The following is a 25,814-nucleotide window of genomic DNA, read 5'->3' as shown; positions in this document are numbered from 1 at the left end:
TGCTCTAACTTCACTGTCATATTTTTTTTTTTAATTTTTTTTTTTTTTAAAGATTTGTTTATTTATACAAGCACTAGGCACAGTCAGAAGAGCGGGAGGGTGAGAGAATTCACCAGAGTCAGAGCGGGGAACAGAACAGGCAGACCGACGAAATTCACTGCTGAGGGGAGCAGCGGGCGCAGCGGGAGAGGTCTGAGCGCCATGTGGGACTCTCACCTGCGGCCGGGGATCGAACTGGCGCTGCAGAGGCTGCGGGCAGCTTCGCAGCCCAGCGCTCAACCACTGCGCCACCAGGGGAGGCCCTTCACTGTCATATTTTAAGATGCTATTATTCTGTTAAAGGGGAAAAAAACCTTTATTTTCTTCTGCAGGACAAAAGTTAATTGCATCTCTGATACCCATGACCTCTAGAGACAGAATTAAAACCATCAGGAATCAGCCAAGGACCATGGAGGAGAAAAGAACGCTTAGGTATGCACCTGCAGCTTTTCTTCTTTCCCAGATTTCAAGCAAACTTCAGTTCATCTACTTTTTGCCCCATCTCAGAAAGATAAGAAATCAATAGGGCCTCCCCGGTGGTGCCGCAGTTGAGCGCTGGGTTGTGAAGCTGCCCGCAGCCTCTGCAGCGCCGGTTAGATCCCCGGCTGCTCCCGGCCACCGGGCCAGGGTCCCACATGGCGCGCAGACCTCTCCTGCCGCTCGCTGCTCCCCTCAGCAGTGTACTTCGGTCCTTCTGCCTGCTCTGCTCCCCGCTCTGGCTCTGGTGAATTCTCTCACCTTCCCGCGCTTCTGACTGTACCCAGTGCTTGTATAAATAAATAAATAAATCTTAAAAAAAGAAATCAATAAATGCAAGAGAAGAGACCATTTTCCTATAGGCGAATTCCAAACAATCTGTGTAGGTTTTTTCTCTCCTCTCACCTGCAATGTGAACAGTTCTTAGTGATCTGCTTCCGAAGATAAAGTCTGGACAGACAAGGAAGGTACTGACCAGTGGCGAAGCTCTGCCAACAACACCTGGCTAGGCTGGCACCCCAGAAATAAGTCATGTGACAAGAAGGAATGTTCCCTCGATGGTACCCCTCTCCTAAAACCCACAGCCCATCACTTGTTCCCTCCTCCCTACTCTGCTCAGGCCTTTGCAGCTATTCTGGTCTCCGTGTCATTCTGTCCCCTTGGGGCTTGGTGTTGGCTGTTCCCTCTGCATGGCCCACCCCCTGAGCCATACCCCACTTTTCCTTTCAAAACTTCCTTCCAATCCCATCCAATTTCAGAAATTCCCACCTCTTTACTCACTGTCTTCCTTCTCTCTTCCCACAGTCTGAAATCACCTTCTAATACTCTATCCAGCCTGCCCATTTTTTCCATCATATTTAGGGTTTTTCTTTCCCAACTAGGATAGCAGCTCCATGAACAGGAAAATCAGTCTCTGTCTCACCTCTCATGTCCCTGCCTGGCAGGTTCTAGGAGCTCAGTAAATATTATTGCAAGTCATGCGTTCCAGCCTCCGACGCTCACCTTCTCCTGCCGTTCCCACAGGAAAATGGTCGAGAACGAGAAGAATAGGCAGTCCCTTGGCATCCTTCAGCTCGGCTGCTGCGCGCAGTGTCTGAGGTCCATTTCACTGGTGAGTCCGCCCTGCTTGCTGTCAGTAAAATGGGCGCAGCCGTGGGTGAAGATAGGGAGGTGGGAGAGGGGGCATGAAAGGGGTCACACGGGGAAGAGGAAGCAAAAATCTGGGCTGTTTATTGAAAGTCTGAAACATTGGGTCTCTCTAGGGGTGGGAGGCGAGAGGGTGATGAGAGACAGCTGAACCATCTGGACGATTTAGCCTCTGTGTCACCTTTGGCAATAAACAGATCTGGGAGGTAAATAGCTCTCACCTCGGCAGATGGACGTGTGGATTACATGAGATAACTCTGTGCTACTGAGAAGGGAGATAGCATGGTGCCTGGCACTGTGGGATGTTCTAGAAACAGTGAGTGTTGCTGTGCTATGGCTCCTGCTCGGTAGCTCTTTGTGGAGTGAATGTCAAGCCTGGTGCTTTGGTCCCAACCCAGGGGTACCGGAGATCCAAGAACACCCTGTCAGAAGTGCTCAGTTCCTTCACCCTGTGGCAGAAGACGCTCAAAGTCATCGGTGGCAAGTTTGGAACCAGCGTCCTCTCCTATTTCAACTTTCTGAGGTGGCTTTTGAAGTTTAACATCTTCTCGTTCATTGTGACCTTCAGCTTCCTCATAATCCCTCAGTTTACCCAGGCTGAGACTAACACCCTCCAGTTCACTGGTTTGGAATTTTTCACAGGGGCGGTAAGTCCTTCATTTCCCCAACCCATGTTCTAGAAAACCTCAGTTGAACTGTGCCCATCACTGTCCAGACCTCTCACTTTGCCTGGGAGCTGACTGATGGGGAAAGTAGGTATTTAAAATATTTTTCTCCAGGGCCTCCCCGGTGGCGCAGCGGTTGAGCGCTGGGTTGCGAAGCTGCCCGCGGCCTCTGCGGTGCCGGTTCGATCCCCGGCTGCTCCCCGGCCACCAGAGGAGGGTCCCACATGGCGCGCAGACCTCTCCTGCCGCTCGCTGCTCCCCTCAGCAGTGTACTTCGGTCCTTCTGCCTGCTCTGCTCCCCGCTCTGGCTCTGGTGAATTCTCTCACCTTCCCGCGCTTCTGACTGTACCCAGTGCATGTATAAACAAAACAAACAAACAAACAAATAAATAAATAAAACATGCCTCTATTAAAAAAAAAAAAAATTAAAAAAAAAAAAATATTTTTCTCCAAAGTAATACACCACAGAGTGAAATCCCTTTTTGCATGTCAACAGTTCATGTTGTCCAGAATGTTGTTTTTTTGCACACATACATACATATACCTATGCATCCTTTTTTTCTTAAACAAATGATGAATTATTCATATACTGCCTACAACTTTTTGCTTTCTCCTAATAGGTAGTGGACATATTGGTGTTCGTAGATCTACTTTCTCTTTCTCTCTACGAAACACTGTGTTCCTTTTGAAAAAATTCTATTATGATAGAGACCAAGCTAAGAGAAAGTCTGTTTTTCTGTTCTTCCCTTATCTCTCTCTCCATCTCTTCCCTTATCTCACTGCTTTTCTTCCTATAGACAGGAGGATGCTTGGTTGGATAGATGGCTGGGGATGGGTAAATGGAGATGGTTGGGTGGATGGATGGAACATATAGATGCATATATACATGAGTAGATAGATAATTATAGACCCATAGGTAAGTAGGTAGGTAGAGACGCAATAAACATTCTCTTATGTTTAAAAGGTAGGGTACTATAAGTCTGGCTTTGCAGCAATTTTTGCTTCCCTCTATATCTTGAATATTTACAGAGATATGCATTACTTTCTTTAACAGGAACCATCATTTATTTACCCAGTTCCCTCTTGACTCATATAGCCTCTGCCTTGGAGTATACCTCTTGAAGGGGGTTTTGTCACAGAGATTCTGTAGAGCAAGGATGCACGACAGCCAGGGGCCAAACGTAGCTGGCCACCTGTTTTTGTACAGCCTGCAAACTAAGATTGATGTCTACCTTTTCAAATGCTTGAAAACAATTCTGAGGAAGGACATTTTGTGAAACATGAAAATTACATGAAATCCAAATTTTGGTGTCTATCAGTGAGATTCTTTGGGAACATGGCAGGTCTACTTGTTTTCTTTTCTTTCTTTTTTTTTTTAATATTTAAAGGGCAGGTTTATTAGAGAAGGGATAAAAAAGTTAGACACTTGCATAGACACAAGCAGGCAGGAAGAGCTGCCCCAGAAGGGACAGGTTTGCTGGGAGAGCCCTGCATGGTTGCAGGCGGGTGGCCTTGACAGGTCATGGGCGGGCAGGAGGCTGCTGCCCTGCAGAGGGAGAGAGTTGGTGAAAAAGGCACCTGCATAGTCACAGGTGGGCAGTGGGAGTGCTGCCAGGACTATTTGTTTTCATGTCTGTGCAACTTTCCTGCTACCAGGCAGCTGGGCAGAGCTACTGTTATAGCCTTATTGATCTACCCAGACAAAGATGTTCATTGTCAAGCTCTTTACAGAAAAAGTTTGCTGACTCTTGCAGAGAATGTTCAAAGTAAGGTTCATCCCTTTGTCTTTTTTTTCCTTTTCTGTAAAAAAAACCAAAAAACCAAAAAAACCCTTTCCTTGGCATAGATGCAATAAAACAGAATTATTGTGTCAACTTCTCCTTCATTTTTCTTATTATTATATTGATATTGTAGGTTTGTGTATATGTGAAACATTGAAAAATTTCAATCACACAAAAAAATAAGGAGTGGTAACATACATGACCATAATAGATCTTAAAGTGTTAACCATTTGGCTATATTTGATTTTATTATTTTGGGGAATCATTTTGCACTTATTACAGACATTGGGAAATTTACTCTGAATTCCAGTGTGCATCCCTGAAAAATAAAGACACTTTCCTATAGTCCCTCTGTCGTTAGCAAACCTAGAAGAATTAAAAAATTGGCATTGTCTAGATTCTTCTATAGATAGAATATATAGATGCATACATACATGAATAGATAGATAATAATAGATCCATAGGATCTATTATTAGATGGATCGTGTTCTAGATCATGTTCAGGTCTTCCCAGTTGTTCCCAAGTGTCTTTGTAATTTGCTTGTTCAGACCAGGAACCAATCAAAGACCACACAATGCACCCAGCTGCCTTTATCTAGCTTCTGTTAACCTAGAATCATCTCCCTTGTCCTGACCCCTATTTTTCTTGACACTGTCTTCAAAGCCAGGCCAGTTGTGTCCATTCCAGTCCCACCTTCTGCCATCATCTGCTTTCTTTCTCATTTGTTCCTCTGTCCCATGATTTCCTGTAAATTGCAATGTAGACCTCAAGGCTTGGTTTGTTTCGTATTAAACACGTCTGACCATAATGATAGGTGACAGAGGCACATAATGACTGTCCTGCTTTTTGTCAGGTGTCACTTTCTCACGCCCCAGGTCCAGATGGTGACAACTGGGCTCCCCATTGTAAAGTCATGTTGGTTTTGGAGAAAATGTCTATGTTCTCAGTGGCCTTCAGTGCTGGTTTCCTGGCCAACAAAGTGTCTAAAGTGACCAGCGCAAGTTTCCTGTAGATTCTGGAGGCCAGCTGTGTGATTGTGACTATTCATCATTTTCTCAAGAGCGTCACCTGACCTCGGGTTCGTGTCCCCGCAGGGCTATTTTCAGGACACAGTGATGTACTACGGCTATTACACCAATTCCACCATCCAGCACAGAAGCGGGGGCGCCTCCTACAACATGCAGCTGGCCTACATCTTCACCATGGGCATGTGCTTGGTCATCTGCTTTTTCAGTTTACTTTTCAGGTAGGGAGTGCACTTCCTGATTCTTTTTAAAAAATATTTATTTGTTTATGCATACAGTTGCTGGGATATAGGCCAGAGATGCGGAGGGTTGGGGGGCAGTGAGAGGACTCACCAGAGACAGAGCAGGGAACAGAACAGGCAGACTGACTGAAATACACTGCTGAGGGGAGCAGCGGGCGAGCCAGGAGAGGTCTGCTGCACCATGTGGGTAGCTCCCTGGATGGCCGGGAATTGAACTCATGCTGCAGAGGTTGCGGATTGCTTTTAGTGTGGTGCTTAACCCCTTATGCCACCAGGGAGGCCCATGCACTTCCTGATTCTAAGCTTTTTTCGTATCTAGGCAGAATCCACGAGACTCAGAAATTACCCTGAAGACAATTTCTCTGTCCTTTTTACTTGGTCTGATCAATCCTTATATCCTACAACAGAAAATATGAGTTCAGACAGAAGAAGAGAAAGAAATCGTTCCGTCTAAAAATACAAGTCAATCCCCGGTGGCGCAGCGGTTGAGCGCTGGGTTGCAAAGCTGCCCGCAGCCTCTGCGGAGCCGGTTCGATCCCCGGCTACTCCCTGGCCACCGGAGGAGGGTCCCACATGGTGCGCAGACCTCTCCTGCCGCCCGCTGCTCCCCTCAGCAGTGTACTTCAGTCCTTCTGCCTGCTCTGCTCCCCACTCTGGCTCTGGTGAATTCTCTCACCCTCCCGCGCTTCTAACTGTACCCAGTGCATGTATAAAAAAACAAAACAAAACAAACAAACAAATAAATAAATAAAACATGTCTCTATAAAAAAAAATAAAATAAAAATAAAAATACAAGTCAATCCATAATGACCTTACTACCAATGCAATAATCCCAAAGCAAATAAGATCTTGTCCTATCGAGTGAGGCAGAGTTTAAGTTGCTATAACTTGGTGATGGCAAAGTTTGGGAAGGCAGGGTCCCTTTGACTCAGCATTTATTTATTTATTTATTTTTAAAGATTTATTTATTTATTTATACAAGCACTGGGTACAGTCAGAAGCGCGGGAGGGTGAGAGAATTCACCAGAGCCAGAGCGGGGAGCAGAGCAGGCAGAAGGACCGAGGTACACTGCTGAGGGGAGCAGCGGGCGGCAGGAGAGGTCTGCGCGCCATGTGGGACCCTCCAGTGGCCGGGGAGCAGCCGGGGATCGAACCAACACTGCAGAGGCTGTGGGCAGCTTTGCAACCCAGCGCTCAACCGCTGCGCCACCGGGGAGACCCGACTCAGCATTTATTTTGTGCCCAGCTCAGTGTCAAGCGCTCGTGGACCTTTTCTCAATGAGTCTTGGTGGCTCATTGATAATAACACAAGCTTACTGCTCCAAATGCTGCATTGACACCTGTAGCCAACTGAATAATGGCCTCCCTCACCTCCTCAAGTCAACCATGTCCTAATCCCTGTAACCCGTGACCTTTACCTGGCAAAGGGGGCTGCAGATGTGATTAAGAGTCTCAAATGGAAAGATCAGGATTCTCTGAATGGACCCAGTGTAATCATGTGGCTCCTTATCAGTGGGAGCCCAGAGGCTCAGAGCAGAGAGCAAGCATTTGCTTTATTACTTGCTTTGAAGATGAGAGAAGAGGCAGCAAGCCAAGGAATGCAGGAAGCCTATAGAATCAGGGAAAGGCAAGGAAACAGATTCTCCCCTAGACCCTCCAGAAGGAACACAGTTCTACTGATACCTTGATTTTAGACTCATTTTCTGATTTCTGATCTCTTGTAAGAGAACAAATGTGTTTTAAACCTCTAACTTTGAGCTAATTTGTTTACAGTGGCCATAGGAAACTAATACAACACTTACAATAGCTCTGTGAGGTGGGTGCTATCATCATCCCATTATATAGATGAGGAAACTGAGGCTCAGAACACTTAAAATTATGAAGATCCCCCAGCTGGCAAATCCAGGATTGCAAGTCAGGTCTGTCAGGTCCAAAGTCAGTGCTTTAATGATTGTATTTGCTGTCCCACTGTTTCTGAAGAACTTGAGGCTACCTCTTGCATGCTGCCTGTCACCCTTAGTGATAGGACTTACCTTTGTATTAAACCCTGTGCTCCCCAATTCCTATCCAAATAACTCTTGGGTATTTTGGTTTCTGCCTTCCTCAGCATGGCTAGGTATTTCCGGAACAACTTCATTAACCCCCACATTTACTCCAGAGGAATCACTAAGCTTATTTTTTGCTGGGACTTCACTGTCACTCATGAAAATGCTGTAAAGCTGAAACAGAAGAATCTTAGCACTGAGATAAGGGTAAGGCAAGCTTGCTTTGTATACCTTCCGTCATCTGTCTTCTTCCTTCTCTCCGCATATCTGTAATTTTTATTAAAGTGATAATTATTTATTTTTACTTTATTGGCAAGAAAACTAGAAATACTCACAATGATGGTGCTGGTGATGGTATAGAGAAATGGACATTTTCATAATTGGCACTAGAGGGGAGTTGAGCACTTTGTATCAAAATGTTCAATGTAATTATTTCTTGATCTCACAGGTTTAAACTTTTATTCAATGATTTTTGAATAATACGGTATTTTGGTTGTTACTGAATTGGGGAGAAGGCGCTACTGGCATCTCGTGTAGGGGCCCAGGGACAATGCTCTCTTCTAATACACAGAACAGCTACCACAATGCAGAATTATCTGGCCAAAAATGTCAGTAATGCTGAGATTGAGAAACCCTGGTCTATAGAAAAATGTATGAAAGAGACAAAGCAAGCAAAATTATTAACAAAGGAATTTTGACAAGAGGGTTGCCGATATCGACTTCTCCCTGGGCACAGATACCCCACCTCACTCTTCAAGAAGCTCCACGATCTCACTGTACTTTCCTTAAGAGCACAAACCCATCCGCTGGTCCCATATGTCCTTCTAGGATGGAAAGGGCATTTGATGTGGTGATGGGTGGCTCTCGGACCATTTGAAATCTCCCTATGCGTCTCTCAAAATCCACATTCATCATCAACTTTCCCTTTTCTTTTGCCTGGGGATCTGGGGTTTATGTCTCTGCATACGTCAGGTATTCACCCTGGGCAAGGATCTTCTCTAACAGTGGAAAGGGGTTTGTGGCTCACCTTGACTTCCTTGTGATTACAGGAGAACCTGTCAGAAATCCGTCAAGAGAATGTCAAGTTAACACTCAACCAGCAGCTGATTCGCTTGTCTGCCCACCTGGCGGCCTGGGTCATCTCTACCGGAATGGCTGTCGCCTGCTGTGCAGCTGTTTATTTCCTGGCTCAGAACAACTTGGAGGTAACCACAGAGGCAGGAGCAGCAGGGTGCTGAGCACAGAGAGAGTCAGGGGAGGGCGTGGGGGGCTGGGATGCTCACGAGGGAGAGTGGTGGAGGGCCTGCTGTGCACACTGGGGTCTGCATCAGTTGGAAGCTTATTAAAAGGGCAGCATCTCAGGTCCTGTGGCTCACACACTCAGACCCTGCACCTTTCGCAGCATGCCCAGTGATGTGTGTGCTCAACACACACAATGAGAAGCTTTGGGCTGGGGAAGAGAGAGTAGCTCTGGCTGTGACCTGCGATCAAGTTCTGTTTTCTTCCTTTATTGTGATGTCCTAATGCTTCCTACAGTCCCTGGCACAGATTGGACATTCCATAAGTAGGATGAACTTTGGCACGTGATTTGATCTTTCCGATCTCCAGATTCCTTAATTGTAAAGTGGGAATGATCCTACTTGGATTTGTAGGTGTGTGATCAGGAAAAAAGTTACGTGGCGAGTCGACCCAGTGCCTGGTACTTAGGGTGATGAAGAAATGTTAGCTTTTTCTTTTTTTTTTTTTTTTTTTTTTAAATGATATGAACTCTGAGACTAATTCCTGGATGGCCTGGGCAAAGTACTGTTTTTCCAGTACGTTTCTCTTTTGGAGAAATGGAATATGGAACTGATTGTAGCCAGGTCTTTGACCTCTAGAGTTGTGGTGCAGCTTGGTCTGATTATGTCATTTAAAAAAATGGCATCGTATTACCCTCCACATAACATCTATTCTTCCATGGCATGGTTGGTAGATTTTTCATGATCTTACCCCTGCACACATCTCTAGACTCAACACCCACCATCACTCATATCCCACACCAGCAACACTAAATAGTGGGAAAATAGTTTCTGAACACTCCCAGCTTTTCCTTATCTCTAGCTGGGAAACAGGCAGTTCATTCTTCACCCCTCCCATAGACTGCAAATTCCTCCCGTAGACTTCAGCATGGGTGTCTCTTGCTCCTGGAAGCCTTCTGCCACCACCACCAGCCTGACAAGGCCGCGTTAGGTGCTCCTGACTCTACAGGCTTCCCCTGAGGGTTCATCACATGCAACACTGAAAACTCTTCCTGTTTGTCAGTTGAAGGCTGGCCCGATACCTAGTGCATTGTAGGTGCTCAGCCCAGTGGATCATCAAGTGAAGAGCAGCCAGCAAGAAAATGGGCGTGGACTTACAGGAACTTAAGAGTTTGCCCTTGACCGTATTAGTTGGGCCCTGAGAGAGGGGAAGGGGAGTCAGAATCCTCAGGGGCTTGGCCTGGCCTACCTAGCATGGCCGATGTGACCACACAGCTGTAGGTGTAAAGATTTTGGAGTCTTGTCTTCCCCTTGAAGGCTTTCTCCGCACCCACGGGCAGTGGAGGAAGGAAGTGGAGGTGAACTTGGCCCCCGTCCTTGGCACAGTGCTCAGCGCCAGGCAGGGTTGGCGTTGGCACAACTCCAGGGTCCCCATTCTCTGGCCACTGTGGTTTTGTGTGAAGGGCGCTCCCAGCTGAGTTGTTTAGCAGACGCCGCCTTATTGGATCTCATGTAATCCCTGTAACGTCTGCGGATTTTGTGATAATGCCCCTGTTACACAGATGGGGACAGGAGGCCCAGGGTCCAGGGTGTCTGGTCCCAGCCCGGCAGCTTGTGGGCAGAAGAGGGGGTCAGCATTTGAACTTAGGTGACATTGGCTTGAAAGATTCTGCCCAAAGTGTGAGACGTGTTTTCAGAACCTCCCAGAGCTGGGTGGAAGTGAAGTCAAGCTTGAGGGCCGAGAAATGGGGTTCTGAGGCACAAAGCTTCTGGAATCCCTCACCCAAGGACACCCAGCTGAGGGGCAGCCCTGTTCTGCCCTCAAGGTGCATCCGGGAAGGAAGGGGCACCTCTCCCTCTCACATCAAGGTGATGCAGGGGTTTCCCTCCCCCATACACTGCTCCAAAGACAGATAAAGCCTCATGGAAATGAACAAGGCCACCCAGGAGAGGGGAGAGAAATTCTCAGGTGACTGATTGCCCGGACCATAGCTTCTACTCAGACTTTTGCTTGAGTGGCTGGGAGCTCATTCTCACTTTCCAGACCTCCTGGTAAGGCAAGAAAAGTCACTAGCTGACTCTTTGCACTCAAGGCCATGCCACAGATAGACTTGGGTTCAAATCTGCCACCTCCTAGCTGGGTGACCCGGGACCAGCATCTTCACATCTTTGGGCCTCAGTTTGCCCATCAGTGAAGTCTGCTCATACGCACCCACTGAGCGAGGCAGAGAGGGCTCAGGGCACAGGTGGCATCTGGATTTTCTCCCTTATTTCCCTGCAGTTCCTGAAGAACCACAATAACCCCGGGGCTGTGCTGTTACTGCCTTTCGTGGTGTCCTGCATCAACCTGGTTGTGCCCCGCTTTTACTCCATGTTCAGGCTGGTGGAGCGCTATGAGATGCCGAGGCACGAAGTCTACACCCTCCTGATCCGGTATGTGTGTCTGCAGCAACCTCTGTTTCCATGGAAGGAATGGGGTGGGTCACATTCAAGTAGCAAAGATCTATTTTCCAGAAAGAATTTCAAGAGTAAAACTTATTTGTTTGGGGTGGGTTAATAGCCATAGACTCTTTAGAGCTCTGAGAAAATGCAGTTTTTAAGTGTGTCTGCCTTTTTATTTTTAACATTTATTTTTATTTATACAAGAACTGGGGTATGGGCCAGAGGCGCAGGAGGGTGAGAAGATTCACCAAAGACAGAGTGGGGAGCAGAACAGGCAGACGGACCAAAGACACTGCTGAGGGGAGCAGCAGGCGAGACAGGAGAGGTCTGCTGTGCCATGTGGGCATCTCCCTGGCCGGGTAGGCATAGAACCCGCGCTGCAGAGGCTGCCGACAGCTTCACAGCGCTGTGCTCAACCTGCTGCGCCACCGGGGAGGCCCTGCCTTTTGCTCAAAGTAACGACTTTCCTTTCCCAGCTACCATCAGCCCTAGGGAGACATAGTTCTTCTCAATTATGAGATGTACGGGTGTGCGGGTTGTGCACTGCACAAAGGTTTCCTGCTTGGGGAACCTTGACAGGGAGCTGGAATTGTCAGTGTTTGCACCAGTCAAACTGTGAGCTCTGCAGGGAGGAGTAGATGCATTTTTGTAATTCAGCCACCCAAACGGATGTGAAGGGAGCATTTTTGGCAACTCATTGGCAGGGAGGGGCGCCTTCTTATCATTCCCATAAAAGCACTGTATGTGCTGGAAGTGTTGACCTCAAGGTTTTGATAAACAAAACACAGATGGCTCATACTGTGTCCTTATTGCTGCTTTCTTGCTAGTTCTCTGGCCACCTGCTTATGGTGGTGTTTATACCACTTGTGAGATAGAACTTCCCATCGGCTATGCCGGCTGTATCTTGCAAGAGACTAGGGATCTGGCATTGAAAAAGACCGATCTGGTTCCCTTCCTTCGTGGAACTTAGATTCCAGTACAGTGGTTCTCAGACTTTCAGCATGCACCAGAATTACTCTGTTTATGATTTCGTAGATCTGGGGTAGGGCCTAAAAATTTGCCTTTCTACCAAGTTTGCAAATGATTTTGATGCTGCTGGTATGGGGCCCTCTAGTGGCACATGGCACCAATGCTAACGCCCAAAGAATACCAGCCAAATTACTGATTTAGGCAAACTGACTGGATTTAACACCTCAGGCTGTTAAACCAGATGGTCCTTGGTCTGAATCTTTGTTATGTCCGTCACGAAGTGTATCACCTTAGACAAATTATTTTATCTCTCAGAGTTTCAGTTTCCTTATCCACAAGAAAGACATAAAGTACTATCTATCTGCTGATAGAGTTGTAACAATTAAGAAGGTTGATTCAGTAAAGTTCTTGGTGTACTGTCCATGCTCAGCCCCCATGTACATTTGATGAAATGTGAAATCAGATAGTTTGGAGATGCCCCAAAGGGGGTGTATCTGTTAGAACAAATTAAGTTGTGCTGCGGTAACAAATATCCCCTCTCCCCCAGATCTCACAGGCTTGGAACATTTCTTGTTCATACTGCATGCTCATTTTATTTATTTAAAAAAATATTTTATTTTATTTTTTGCATAGAAGAACTGGAGTGTAGGCCAGAGGTGCGGGGGGCCAGAGACAATGTGGGGAGCAGAACAGGCAGGTCTACTGAAATATACTGCTGAGGGAAGAGAGGAAAAGTCTGCTGTGCCATGTGGGTTAGCTTCCTGGTCGGGGATCAAACTCAGGAGCCTTAATGCCTAGGCCACCAAGGAGGACCCTGCATGTCCATTTTAGATTGCCAGGGCTTTTGCTCACATCAGTCACTCAGGGATCCAGGCTGAGAGGGCAGCCATCATCTTGAATATTACTGCTGGCCCTTTCAGAGGTGCTGGGGGCCCGCCTCGGCAAACTGGGTGTCAGGGGTTCCTGAAGGATGAGACGGTGTTGGCGCAATTGAGGAATAAGGCAGTCACTTTTGCAAGTATCTCCTACTGAGGGTCTCAGCGGGTCTTTATTTATACATTCAGGCAGGCAGTGAGATTACACCATCATATGCATGGAAGCAAAGCAGAAACAATTAGTGCATTCTTTTCCCATGGACATCTGGCTCCTGCGTGCTCTCAGCAAGAAGGTAGCCTTCAACGTTAATAGATAAAAAACTAAACCTTACACTAAAACTCATTATTACAGCTTAGACAATCACCTAAGACAGTTGACAGCTGTCAGTACACTCCTATCAGCTAAAGCTTAAGCATCAAAAGACTCTTCTATTATATGGCCTTCAGCTGGAGACCAGCTGCTTCCTGGTTATCAGCTAACAGGGTTTTCTACCTAGAAACTTCTTAACACAATTAACTTCATAGTCATTAAAAAACTTTCCTAAGAAACTTCTAAAAAAGGCAAAAGAAGGAATTACTGGGCCTCCCCGGTGGCGCAGCGGTTGAGCGCTGGGTTGCGAAGCTGCCCGCGGCCACTGCGGTGCCGGTTCGATCCCCGGCTGCTCCCCGGCCACCGGAGGAGGGTCCCACAAGGCGCGCAGACCTCTCCTGCCGCCCGCTGCTCCCCTCAGCAGTGTACTTCAGTCCTTCTGCCTGCTCTGCTCCCCTCTCTGGCTCTGGTGAATTCTCTCGCCCTCCCGCGCTTCTGACTGTACCCAGTGCATGTATAAACCAACCAACCAACCAAATAAATAAATAAATAAGACATGCCTCTAGAAAATTAAAAAAAAAAAAAAAAAAAAAAAAGGAATTACTATAGTCGTTGTCCTGGATTGCTTGTCAGGCATGTTCATGTGTAACAAATTATTTCCCATTGTCAGGCAGGCCAAATTTACAGTGTTTAATTTTTGGGCAGGTATTTCTTTGTGCCATTTCCTTACAGTATTCTTATACGTATAATTTATTGCTCAATGTACTTTTTGAGAAGTTTTTTCTTATATGACTAAGAACAAAAAACAAGGGGATGTTTGTGGGTTGCAGATTAATCTTCGGCCCCACTTTGTGGGGTGCAGGGAAGGCTTTTTGGAAATTCGGCCCCACGGTGTGAGGCCCTTTCTTTTGTTTAGTAGCATCTTAGCTGGTTGGGGCAGGAAGACACCACCACCCCCTCCCCACCACCACCCCCAACCCCCACCATCACCCCCCTCACATCCCCCCCACCACCCCCCACACTGCCCCGCACATGTGACCAAAAGGAAATACTGGTAAACAGCACTGATGGCTGCCATGGAAGTAGTGATAGTCATTTCTCTTCTGTTATTTAGAAACATCTTCCTGAAAATATCAATCATCGGAATTCTTTGTTACTATTGGCTCAATGTTGTGGCTCCGGCTGGAGAAGAGGTGAGATTTTTGTGCTCTTCTGCCTTTGCTTTGGTTTCTTAACTTTTGACCCTCAGGAAAGAAGTTTCTCGAGTTCCTGCTCATGATATCAAAGCAAATATCATGTTATTCTTTCATTCATGTGTCCATGCATCCATCCGTCCATGCATCCATCCATCTATGCATCCTTGGACTGTGTACTCAAACCTTCCCTCCCCTGCTTTAGTCAAATCTAAAATCTCCGACTCCCTCTGTTAACTTCCGTGAATGTTACTGATCACCAAGTTAACCTTCCAGTTTGTGCTAGCATGCCAAACCTCTAGGTGGCTTTCTTAATCAAGCAGATAATGGCTTTTCATAAGGCCAATAAGAAGAAAGAGCGGAGGCATTGCTAGGCATTGACACCCCCTGACCTCCTGAAGAAATTGATTAATCCTGGCAGACAAATGGGATCTAAAGGACACAGGCCATATTAAGGGGAGCGAGTGTGAAGGGAAAGGTTGGGTACTTGTAAGGGGCAGCCTCAGTGGGGGAAGGAGCACAGAAAGGGAATCAACACCTGAAAAACAAACTGAGCTTAATGGTGCATTTCTGCTGAGAGTGGGTCTGCTTTTCTGGGTACTCAAGAACTTGGCCAAACTGAGCCACCAGCTATGTCCTTATGAATCCAGGATGCCAGGAGCAGATGGGGATTGAACTTAGGCAACAGCACCCCCCCACAACCTGACTCTTGTTTATTTCCAGTGTTGGGAGACACTCATTGGCCAGGAAATCTACCGGCTCCTTCTGATGGATTTCATGTTCTCTTTGGCCGATTCCTTACTAGGGGAGTTCCTGAGGAGGTAAATATTTGTCAGTCTTGAGTGCAGTGGTGGCTGCTTAAGGATGGTTTGGTCAATGACACACTGCATGTGTGATGTGTAGCCACAGCCCTACCGCTGCCTGGTGTGCAGTGTGTTCTGCTAGCTTGTAAAGTTACACTGTGTGTGATGTTTGCACAGTGATAGCACTGCCTGGTGATGCATTTCTCAGACCATTGTGAAGCAAAGCATGTCGGTAGTTAGTACCTGGCATTGTAACCAGAGCCACAGTAGTCTTGGCTGAGCAGGGGACACGTGCCCCTTATGAGTTCTAAGTGTGCTTCATTCTAGTTTTCCTATTGACCTTTGGGATTTTGTTTTCTTCTAAATAACTGGAATTTCACCTTGACCTGACAATCCCATTGTCAAAGTCATTTGGTTTAACTGGCCCTTTACAACCTTTATTCTCTTGGGAAAAAAAAGTTCTAGAAATACAAATTGAGAGCCATTTGTGATTCAGCCACTGTTCATAACTTTAACAGAGTGTCTTCCTCCATATTTTTCTATGTGCAAGATGTAGTATGTGTATACAGTATCATTTTCAAAGGCAAAGAATGGGTAAAACAGTGGTATTAATCTTATCACTATCCTTGGCATCTTGCCAGGCCAGTACATACAGATTAGGCTCATTGTTTTTTTTATTTTATTTTATTTTATTTTATTTTTTTTAGGCTCATTGTTTTAATTAAATGTAATGAGTGTGCTGCAATTTTTATAGGCCCGAGGGGTATTGAGGAAGTGTTAATTCCCAGGAATTGAGGTGGTGTTATCCTTGGCCCGTTGTAGTTCTTTTTTATTCTTGCTTTCTTTTTAAATTATATCATGGGCATCTTAGTCCTGGTAGTAGATTTTTTCATAGCTCTGGAAGCCGCTTTAGTGATAAGATGCCATGTAGGCCCTTCCTAAGTGTGTAGTTTGAAGCGCAGATGACTTCACTCAGTCTACCAAGCTTACTTTTATTCCAGCCTGTGTCTGGAGTTTGGGTTTAAAGCTGAGAGGTGTTTTTTTGGACAACACCTTTTTCCGGCAACTCCTCTGTATGAAGAAAGAAGTGGTCTCAGGTTTCCCCAGAGTGAATGGAGACTTTGGTTTCCTCCTAGTGGACTTAGGGAACAGGGAAATGCCATTAATTTGATACCTATAAACAAAATTAAAAAAAAGAAATTTTTTGGTTAAGAGGTGCTGAGTTTTTCTGCTGTGACAAAAAGGCTTAAAAAGCCAGAGTGATTAGACAAGATGATAGCTGGGATAATTTAAATAATTACTGCCGGCAAATGTTTGCTAGACTTTTTTTTTTTTTTTTTTTTTTTTTTTTATAGAGGCATTATTTATTTATTTATTTATTTATTATATTTGTTTGTTTTGTTTATACAAGCACTGGGTACAGTCAGAAGCGCGGGAGGGTGAGAGAATTCACCAGAGCCAGAGCGGGGAGCAGAGCAGGCAGAAGGACCGAAGTACACTGCTGAGGGGAGCAGCGGGTGGCAGGAGAGGTCTGCGCACCATGTGGGATCCTCCTCCGGGGCCGGGGAGCAGCCGGGGATCGAACCGGCGCCACGGAGGCTGTGGGCAGCTTCGCAACCCAGCGCTCAACCGCTGCGCCACCGGGGAGGCCCTGTTTGCTAGACTTTTTAAAACCACTTTTGAATGCCTTATATTTATTCCATTTTCCTTCATTTCCTTCAATTATTTCTTCAAAAACATGCTTGTTCTGAGAACTTTTTGAAAATTTGTTCAGGGATTTTGAACTTTATTCCAAACTGGTGAGAGTCTTCTTTGTTGCATGTCGAGAGTCTTGAAGGAGGGAATTAATCATTTGGGCGTTGAACTCATTTTGTTTTCACAGAATCATTGGAATGCGATTTATCACAAGTCTTGGCTCCCAGGAGTTTGACATTGCCGGGAATGTTCTAGAACTGATCTATGTACAAACTCTGGTGTGGTAAGTTTTGGGGCTCTTCAGTGTGCCCCTTGGTTCCAGCTGACTCTGGATTTGGAGGTTCTATGGTGAGCTCCAGAATCAGTTTTTTTCAAAACTACATGGGTGAGATCAGATCCAGTGAGTCTGAGAACCATGAATTATGTCCCAGACTATTACTTTCCTTTATGGGGAAAGGCAAGAACCAACATAGAACAGGATCCTAAACAATATGTAAAAGTGAGGAGATTTCACACAAAACTTAAAATTTCTGATTTACCATTTCGGTGGTTGCCTGGGCCTTGAACTGGACTGAGTATTTCCAGTTTGCCACAGTCCCCACCTTGAACTATTGCCTCCCCCAACATTGATCTACCATCTCTCGTTGCCTGTTAGTTTTCTTATGGTAAACAAATTTATTTTGCATTGATGTCTCAACAGACATGGGAAAATAAAGGCAGAGAGGGCTGTGTATTGCTTGCTTTCACCTGGCCTGCTTCATTCACTGTACCAGGTGGCAGAACCTCTGTAGTCTTTTGGGTGTGGGATTGTGGGGTGTATGTGCATGTGTGTGTGCACATGTGGGCTTTGGGAATAGCCAGCTAGTTGCATCAAATTCTGACAAACTCACTTAGAAATGCAAATCAATAGCCTGTGAGTTCTTTTTCCTTTTTTAAAATTTTTTTAAATTTAAAAAAAAAATTTTTTTAGACAGTGTTGTGTTTTATTTTATTTTTTTAAAGATTTATTTATACAAGTACTGTGTAAAGCAACCAACCCATTCCGGGCAGGTTTATGAACGGTTCTAGCAGCCACATGCTCTTCGCCGTTGTTTGTAGTAGCCGTTCTCCTCCGTACACTCCACCCCTCCACCCTTAACACCGCACTACTACCATACCACACTCTGCTGCAGCACCCTTATAAATCAGTCTCTTAGCTCAGGTGTACCCACCTACGCATGCCCACACCCTACTCCAGGTGCCCGCCATCAGGCATGCATTCAGGACCGCAGGGTTCCGTCATCTATCCTAATGGCGGGAGGGCAGAAAAACCTGACATTTTCTTTACCCTACACAGTGGGTGGGTACAGTCAGAAGCGCGGGAGGGCGAGAGGATTCACCAGAGACAGAGCAGGGAACAGAACAGGCAGACTGACGGAAGTACACTACTGAGGGGAGCAGTGGGCTTGGCAGGAGAGGTCTGTCAGTCCATGTGGGACCCTCGCTGGTGGCCGGGGATCGAACCGGCGCTGCAGGGGCTGCGGGTAGCTTCGCAGCCCAGCGCTCAACCACTGCACCACCAGGGGAGGCCCTCTTTTTCCTTTTTTAATGTGATGTAATTAGTGCCAGAATTCTGCATGGTGTATTACACTCTAAGGTTCATCTGTTGGCGGGTTGCCACTTTGAAAGTAGGGCATTTGGAGTTGTATAAACTTGATTCTGGACTGGTCCTGGCGCGAACTGGGGTCACTGAGTGTCTCTGAACTTCAATCTCCTAAAATATAAAATGCACATAATAATTGTTGCTTTCGAATTGTGTTGAGGATTAAGTCAGATGATATATGCAAAGTGCTTTGGAGTCTCTAATATAACATACACCTGCAAAGAGTTCTTTGCTAGCTCTTTAAATTGCTCTGGGTGGGGCCTCCCCGGTGGCACAGCGGTTGAGCGCTGGGTTGTGAAGCTGCCCGGGGCTTCTGCAGCGCCGGTTCGATCCCCGGCTGCTCCCCGGCCACCGGAGGAGGGTCCCACATGGTGCGCAGACCTCTCCTGCCGCCCGCTGCTCCCCTCAGCAGTGCACTTCGGTCCTTCTGCCTGCTCTGCTCCCCGCTCTGGCTCTGGTGAATTCTCTCACCCTCCCGCGCTTCTGACTGTACCCAGTGCATGTGTAAACAGAACAAACAAACAAATAAATAAACATGCCTCTATTAAAAAAAAAAAATTGCTCTGGGTGATTTGGCTGTCTGCAAACAACTCACTAACATCAGAATTTTTTTTCCCATTTTTTAAACATTTTATCAGAGTTTATTTTTAGAGGTTGCAAAGTCTTTGTCTTTGGGCAGGACAGGTGATGCTTTTGCACACTGCCAGGTCACCCCTGGCACTGGCCAGCTTATAAGTCTTTCACCCACATTATCTCAATGAAAAGGATGCCTTTGGGCAAATTACTTAAACTCTGTACACCTTAGTCTTCCAATCTAAAGTGGGGGAGGTGGAGATAACTGTATCTACTTCACAGGGTTTAGGTGAGGATTAAATGAGCAACAAATGTAGTAAGTGCTTAGTTATCTCTCCTAGTTACAGATTCATAAACTAAGGTGTACCGAGAGTTAATGCTCTCTTTAAGGGCCCTATCTCCAAGCGGCATTCTGAGGAGCGGGGTGTCAGGACTTCAACGGGTGAATTTAGGAGGGACAGAATTCAGCCCACGACCCCCTCTTCCCTCCACGTCCCATGCCCCATCCCCTGTGTGCTCCCTGGTCTCTGACACTCGCCCTCCATTCCTCTAGGATTGGAACCTTCTTCTGCCCTCTGCTGCCTTTTATCCAAATGATTACTCTCTTCATCATGTTTTACGTCAAAAACGTGAGTCAGTCTGAAGTCTAAGCTCACTTAGAAACTCAAATCAGTAGCCTGTGGGAATCAAATCAGCTTCACTCAGTCATCTGTGACCCAGTGGTGGTTGGAATTGGGAGTGCAGGTGGGGAAGGGTATCCGGAAGCCAGTGCCTGGCTGGGGTCCCTCAGAGCCTCTGGCCAACAACAGCAGGTGCCTCCTCCTCTCTCCTCAGGTCAGCCTGATGATGAATTTCCAGCCTCCCAGCAAAGCCTGGCGAGCCTCACAGATGATGACGCTCTTCATCTTCTTGCTGTTTTTCCCATCCTTCACCGGGGTCTTGTGCTCTCTGGCCTTCACCATCTGGAGGTAAAATGGCGGCCTTGGGGTGAGGTCTGAGTGAGGGGGGTGGGTGTTTTAAAACGTCAGGGTTTTTTTTTCCAATTATTATTCTTATTTGGGTAGGATGAGGCAGTGAGAGGCCCCATGGGTCCTCTTTGCAGATTTGGACCCCTTATAAAAGAATTTAACATGAAGGGAAGACAGGTAACATCTAGACGAGGCTTATTAGACCTTTACATGAGGGAGGCAACCCAGGAAGGGAGAGTTCTGGGCCAGCTCCCTGAGGGAGGTTGTAAAGGGGCCTCTATGGGGCCAGGGGCCAGGGTGGGGTTGAGGGGGTCATGTCGTAACATGTCCTGGGCTGGGCTGTACTGGAGCCTGTGTGGAGGACCTCCCAGTTCCTGCCTACCCTGAGTGTCTCCAGGACAATGTGCTAGTGTTTAACCCAAGTTTCCTTGGTAACCAAGGGAGGAAATATAGTCTGGTTTGGTCACCACCCATCAGGCATCCAGGTCATGACTGGCACAGTTTCCTCACTTCCTGGAATACTGAAGCTTCCAGAGTAGGTGAGGCCAGTCCCTCCTTATCTAGCAGAACTTTATCTACATGAACTGAAAGGCCCTGTCTGATCAGGCTCCTCCTCCCTCCGGATCCTCACTCCCTTTGCCTCCCCGCTGCTCCAGCCTCATGCGTGGGACCTGCCTGCATGGGGTGGGGTCCTCCTCACTCCTTTGGCTCAGTGGCCCTTCTCCCCACTCTCTGGTTCTCAGCTCCAGTGTCCAAGTGTTATAAGGCAGCCCCGATACAAAACGAGGTGCCTGACTGTGGGTCCTCACCCGCGCGCTTAAAAGGACTTATCAATGCTCTACTGCAGGCACACGTGAAAGGTTAATAAAAGGTTTATTTACAAGGGAAAGGCAAATGAGGAAATGTGCAACTCAGGGAGAAAAGTGGGAGACAAAGTTTTAAATGCGCCCTACCCGATGCTGCGAGCCAGGAGCCCTGAAGCCAGGAGGCGAGCGAGACAGCAAGCCCCCCAAGGCCCATGTGTCTGGTTTTTATACCAACCCTGGCTGCTTAACCCCACCCTCAGGTCCCAGCCACCTTCCCTTTGGTGGTGATGGGATTTGTCTTTCCCAGTGTCCTGATGGCTTTGGTCTGGAGTGGGGGTGGGGCCCACAAAGTCTGCATGGAATTAGCTCAGGACATTCAGGGGCTCATGTGGCATCAGAGCAGGCTGCTGTACTCCACGATGCCCTGTTTCTCTGACCATGTCTACTCTCTTTGTCTTCTAACCAGTTCCTGTGGCCCCTTGTTTCTGCTTGTTCATAACATTGATTGCAAGTAGAGATTACAGTTACAACTTCAGCTTCCTTAGAATAGAGGGTCCCCTCTTCATATTTCTTACTTCCATTTCCAAGAGAGGCAACCTGATCACCCCTGTAGATTTCTCTGAGCCCAGCACCACAGAGGCTGCTACCTGGTCTTTCAAACAGATTGTTGATTCAGGTGCTGCTCTGTTGAAGAGCTGGATGTGAGTAAAGCACACCAGCTGACAGGGACTGAAAGGGCTCCTTTAAAAGGGCGTGGGGCCCTCTGGGTGGGGTCCTCCCTGGTAGTGCAAGGGGTTAAGCACCACACTATGAAACTATCCACAGCCTCTGCAGCATGAGTTAGATCCCTGGCTGGCCAAGGAGCAACCCACAGGGCGCAACAGACCTCTCCTGACTTTCCCGCTGCTCCTCTCAGCGGTGTACTTCGGTCGATCTGCCTGTTCTGTTCCCCACTGTCTTTGGTGAATCCTCTCACCCCCTGCATCTCTGGCCTGTACCCCAGCTCTTATATGCATAAGTAAATAAAAAAATCTTAAAAAAAAAAAAAAAGTGGGTGGGTGGAACAGGCAAGAATCGCTGGTTTCACAGCCAGAAGGACATGCTGATTCTAGAAGAAACTACCTGATCTTGTGCTACTCCTAGCACAAGCTGCCTTTCCATCCTTTCTTTCACCAGATTGCACCCTTCAGCCCAGTGTGGCCCGTTTCGAGGTCTGCCCTTCATCATTCACTCCATCTACGGCTGGATTGAGACCCTAAGTAAGATGCCCAGCTACCTGTGGGTTGTTTGGATCTACCGAAATCTCATCGGAAGTGTGCACTTCTTTTTCATCCTCACCCTCATTGTGCTGTAAGTAGGGCCCTGGGGAAACCAGTGTGGGGAACATTTCACTAACATGACATGGGTCAGCCCAAAGGATTTCGGTGGGGGCAAAGAACCACAGCGTAGCTCATTCTTCTAGAAGATCCTGATCTGCCCTTGAGTTTAAAAAAAAAAAGTTATCCTTTAATATTGTCTTGTCCTTTTGTGTTTTTTGGCCAGTTTTATGAAGAAAGCAATACAATTTCATCTCTGCCCCCTCTTAAGAGATAACATGCAAGTAAAATTAAAAAAAAAAAAAAACAAGGATACAAGAATGCTTAGGGGAATTTTATGAGTGATTCTTTCTGAGGTTGTGATATGTTAAAATAGGTTGGGAGTTACTGATACATAGGATAGTGTAATTTCATTTTCAAATAAAAAAAATTAGCTTTTGGATTTGTGTGAACAAGTGGAAGATCTGCCGAAGGCTTGTTCTCCTGGCTGCTTCTCTAGAGGCCTTGCCTTGGGGCACCGAAGACCACAGGCCCTCAGATTAGCAAAAAGCAGCCAGCTGGAGGACTATTGCTCCAGTGTAGTTCCTCTGTCTCACCAGACACGACTTTTCAGGCCAAAGTCCATTTGCAAGCAGATACCCCAGTTCTTTGGCACCCAGTTGAAATTCAGAGCCTGCAGCACCTTGGCAAGAGTATCTGTCATTGTTTCTTTCAGAATCATCACCTATCTCTACTGGCAGATCACGGAGGGCAGGAAGATTATGATCAGGCTGCTCCACGAACAGATTATCAATGTGAGTCCTGTCAGGCCTCTCTGTTATCCTTCCCTCTTTTAAAATCTTTGTAGAATGGAAACTTCCAAACATGTTCCAAAATAGAATGGAATGGTGACCCTACCACCCAGCCCAGCGGCCACTCTGCAGCTCTTCATCGGCATGACTTTCGCTGCAAATCTCTGGATTATCTTAAAGCAGTCGTAGACTTTATATTATTTTATTTGTAAAAACTTCTACATGCCCAGGAGATACAGACTTTCAAAAACATAACCATAATACTGTCATCACGCCTAAAAGGAAACTTGATAATCCCTTACTATCATCTACTGTCTAGTCCCTGGTCAAATCCCCGGTTGTGCCTTAAGTGTCTTTTTAAAAATATTTGTTTATTCAGGTGCAGACCAGAGGTGTGGGGGGTGAGAGGATTCACCAGAGACAGAGTGGGGAGCAGAACAGGTAGACTGACTGAAATACACTGCTGAGGGGAGCAGCGGGCAAGACAGGAGAGGTCTGCTGTGCCATGTGGGTAGCTCCCTGGCTGGAAATCGAACTCAGGCACCAGGGAGGCCTTGAGTTTCTTTTTGCAGGAGGGATAAACAAATCAGTGTCTGGAAAAGCACTGGTGTTGCCTTTGGTTGATTCATCTCTTGTGTGTCTTTTGAGCTACAGCCACCCCCTTCCTCTGCTCTCTTGTCATTTATTGTTGATACTTGGTACTACTGGGCTGGGTGTCCTATCTCCTAAATACCATCATATCCACAGCATAAGTACTTACATCCAGGAGCATGGGAAAATTAGCAGGACTCCCCTGGGTTGTAGCTGCTTGAACCAAGACCCCAAAATTGTGCTCTCAACTGCAATGCAGCTTTGTCTCCCTGAATCAAAATCTGCTGGGCAACACCTGGAGTTTGCATTTTTGCCAGCTCTTCAGATAATTCTAATTAATTCTTTTTTTTTTTTTTTTAAGATTTATTTATTTATTTATACAAGCACTGGGTACAGTCAGAAGCGCGGGAGGGTGAGAGAATTCACCAGAGCCAGAGCGGGGAGCAGAACAGGCAGAAGGACCGAAGGACACTGCTGAGGGGAGCAGCGGGCGGCAGGAGAGGTCTGCGCGCCATGTGGGACCCTCCTCCGGTGGCCGGGGATCGAACCCGCGCTGCAGAGGCTGCGGGCAGCTTTGCAACCCAGCGCTCAACCGCTGCGCCACCAGGGGAGGCCCTCTAATTAATTCTGATTAGAATATGAAAACAGCTGCTACAGACCAGAGGTTTCCAAATGAGTTGACTATACTCAGGACAGCTGGGGAATTTGTTAAAAATACCAATTCCCAAGGTCACCTCTTCCTTACACATCTCCAATTAATATAGAAGGAATGGGGAAAATCAAAAATCACGAATCATTGTTGTGAACAAGATCTAGTGGCGGATGCTAATATTAGTGGGTGAAAGGTTATGGAGAAACTAGAGCACAGGGCCTCCCCTGGTGGTGTTAGGGGGAAAGGATGTCCTGAGATAATCTCATACAGGCCTTGTGGACTCCACCCCCACTCCAGACTAAAGCCATCAGGACATTGGGAAAGACAAATCCCATCACCACCAAGGGGAGGGTGGCTGGGACCTGAGGGTGGAGTTGGGCAGCCAGGTTGGATATAAAAACCAAACACGTGGGCCTTGCTCTCTCTCTGGCTCGCGATCGCTCGCCTCCTGGCTTCACCGCTCCTGGCTGGCGGCCAGCTCTCAGAGCGCCATTTTGGGATTCCTGATCGGCGGATCGGGTAGGACTCATTTAAAACTTTGTCTCCCACTTTTCTCCCAGAGCTGTACATTTCCTCATTTCCCTTTCCCTTGTAAATAAACCTTTTATTAACCTTTCACGTGTGCCTGCAGTAGAGCATTGATAAGTCCTTTTAAGCGCGCGGGTGAGGACCCACAGTCAGGCACCCCGTTTTGTATCAGGGCTGCTCTACAACAGCGGCACAGCGGTTGAGCGATCCCCGGCCACCGGCGAGGGTCCCACATGGCGCGCAGACCTCTCCTGCCGCCCGCTGCTCCCCTCAGCAGTGTACTTTGGTCCTTCTGCCTGCTCTGCTCCCCGCTCTGGCTCTGGTGAATTCTCTCACCCTCCTGCGCTTCTGACTGTACCCAGTGCTTGTATAAATAAATAAATAAATCTTAAAAAAAAAAGAAACTAGAGCACAGGAAATGGGCTTGACCTTGACCAGGCAGACCGTCCATGGTGCTTGCTCCCACTCTTCTCTGTAGCAGAGTCACAGGGATGTGATTCACTCTCTTGCGGAAGATATCTCCCTTCCTTTGTCTCTTTCCCAATTTGAGGCTTATCTGGGGTTACTCCATTAACACAGATAATGCTGACAACTGAAATACAGTCTATGTCCTTAAAGGCAGAACGATAAGCTTTGATATTCATTATGGGAGAACAGGGCGGACCTGGGCAATATGGGTGCCCAGGGAGGGTGATGGGACAGAGCGCATGCCAAGAAGGGGATTATGATAAAGGATTGTCCTGCTTCTAGTAGCAATCCAGAGAAGGCTATTTCAAGCCTGCTAGGAGAATTGTTTTAGAGAATATTACATTTTAGGAAGGCTATGGAAGATATTTTGGCTTTGTTATGAAATACTTCTTACCTTTCATCAAGAGAAAGCATGGAGCCTCCTTGGTGGCCTAGCGGTTAAGTCTCAGCGCTATCACTACTGTGGCATGAGTTCGATCCCGGGCCAGGGAACTGACCCACATGGTGCAGCAGACCTCTCCTGTAGGGCCCGC

General features: G+C 47.0%; 1 protein-coding gene across 2 annotated transcripts in view; it reads left to right on the top strand.

The window, feature by feature from the left end:
* The window catches only part of TMC5 (transmembrane channel like 5), a 35,115-nt gene that overhangs the window by 7,113 nt on the left and 2,188 nt on the right, over window positions 1-25,814 (top strand). For both annotated transcript variants that reach the window (XM_037507534.1, XM_037507535.2), the window contains 14 exons: window positions 372-471; window positions 1,540-1,627; window positions 2,061-2,309; window positions 5,204-5,355; window positions 7,484-7,628; window positions 8,471-8,626; window positions 10,941-11,092; window positions 14,370-14,448; window positions 15,172-15,269; window positions 17,134-17,229; window positions 19,715-19,790; window positions 19,996-20,129; window positions 22,112-22,285; window positions 22,967-23,045. In XM_037507534.1, coding sequence (XP_037363431.1) covers window positions 372-471; window positions 1,540-1,627; window positions 2,061-2,309; window positions 5,204-5,355; window positions 7,484-7,628; window positions 8,471-8,626; window positions 10,941-11,092; window positions 14,370-14,448; window positions 15,172-15,269; window positions 17,134-17,229; window positions 19,715-19,790; window positions 19,996-20,129; window positions 22,112-22,285; window positions 22,967-23,045 — 1,778 coding nt within the window. The remainder of the gene's footprint in view (window positions 1-371; window positions 472-1,539; window positions 1,628-2,060; window positions 2,310-5,203; window positions 5,356-7,483; window positions 7,629-8,470; window positions 8,627-10,940; window positions 11,093-14,369; window positions 14,449-15,171; window positions 15,270-17,133; window positions 17,230-19,714; window positions 19,791-19,995; window positions 20,130-22,111; window positions 22,286-22,966; window positions 23,046-25,814) is intronic.

The sequence above is a fragment of the Talpa occidentalis genome, unplaced genomic scaffold, assembly GCF_014898055.3.
Source record: "Talpa occidentalis isolate TD23 unplaced genomic scaffold, MPIMG_talOcc4v2.1 talOcc4.12, whole genome shotgun sequence".
Lineage (NCBI taxonomy): Eukaryota > Metazoa > Chordata > Mammalia > Eulipotyphla > Talpidae > Talpa > Talpa occidentalis.
This window is presented reverse-complemented; position numbering and strand designations above follow the sequence as displayed.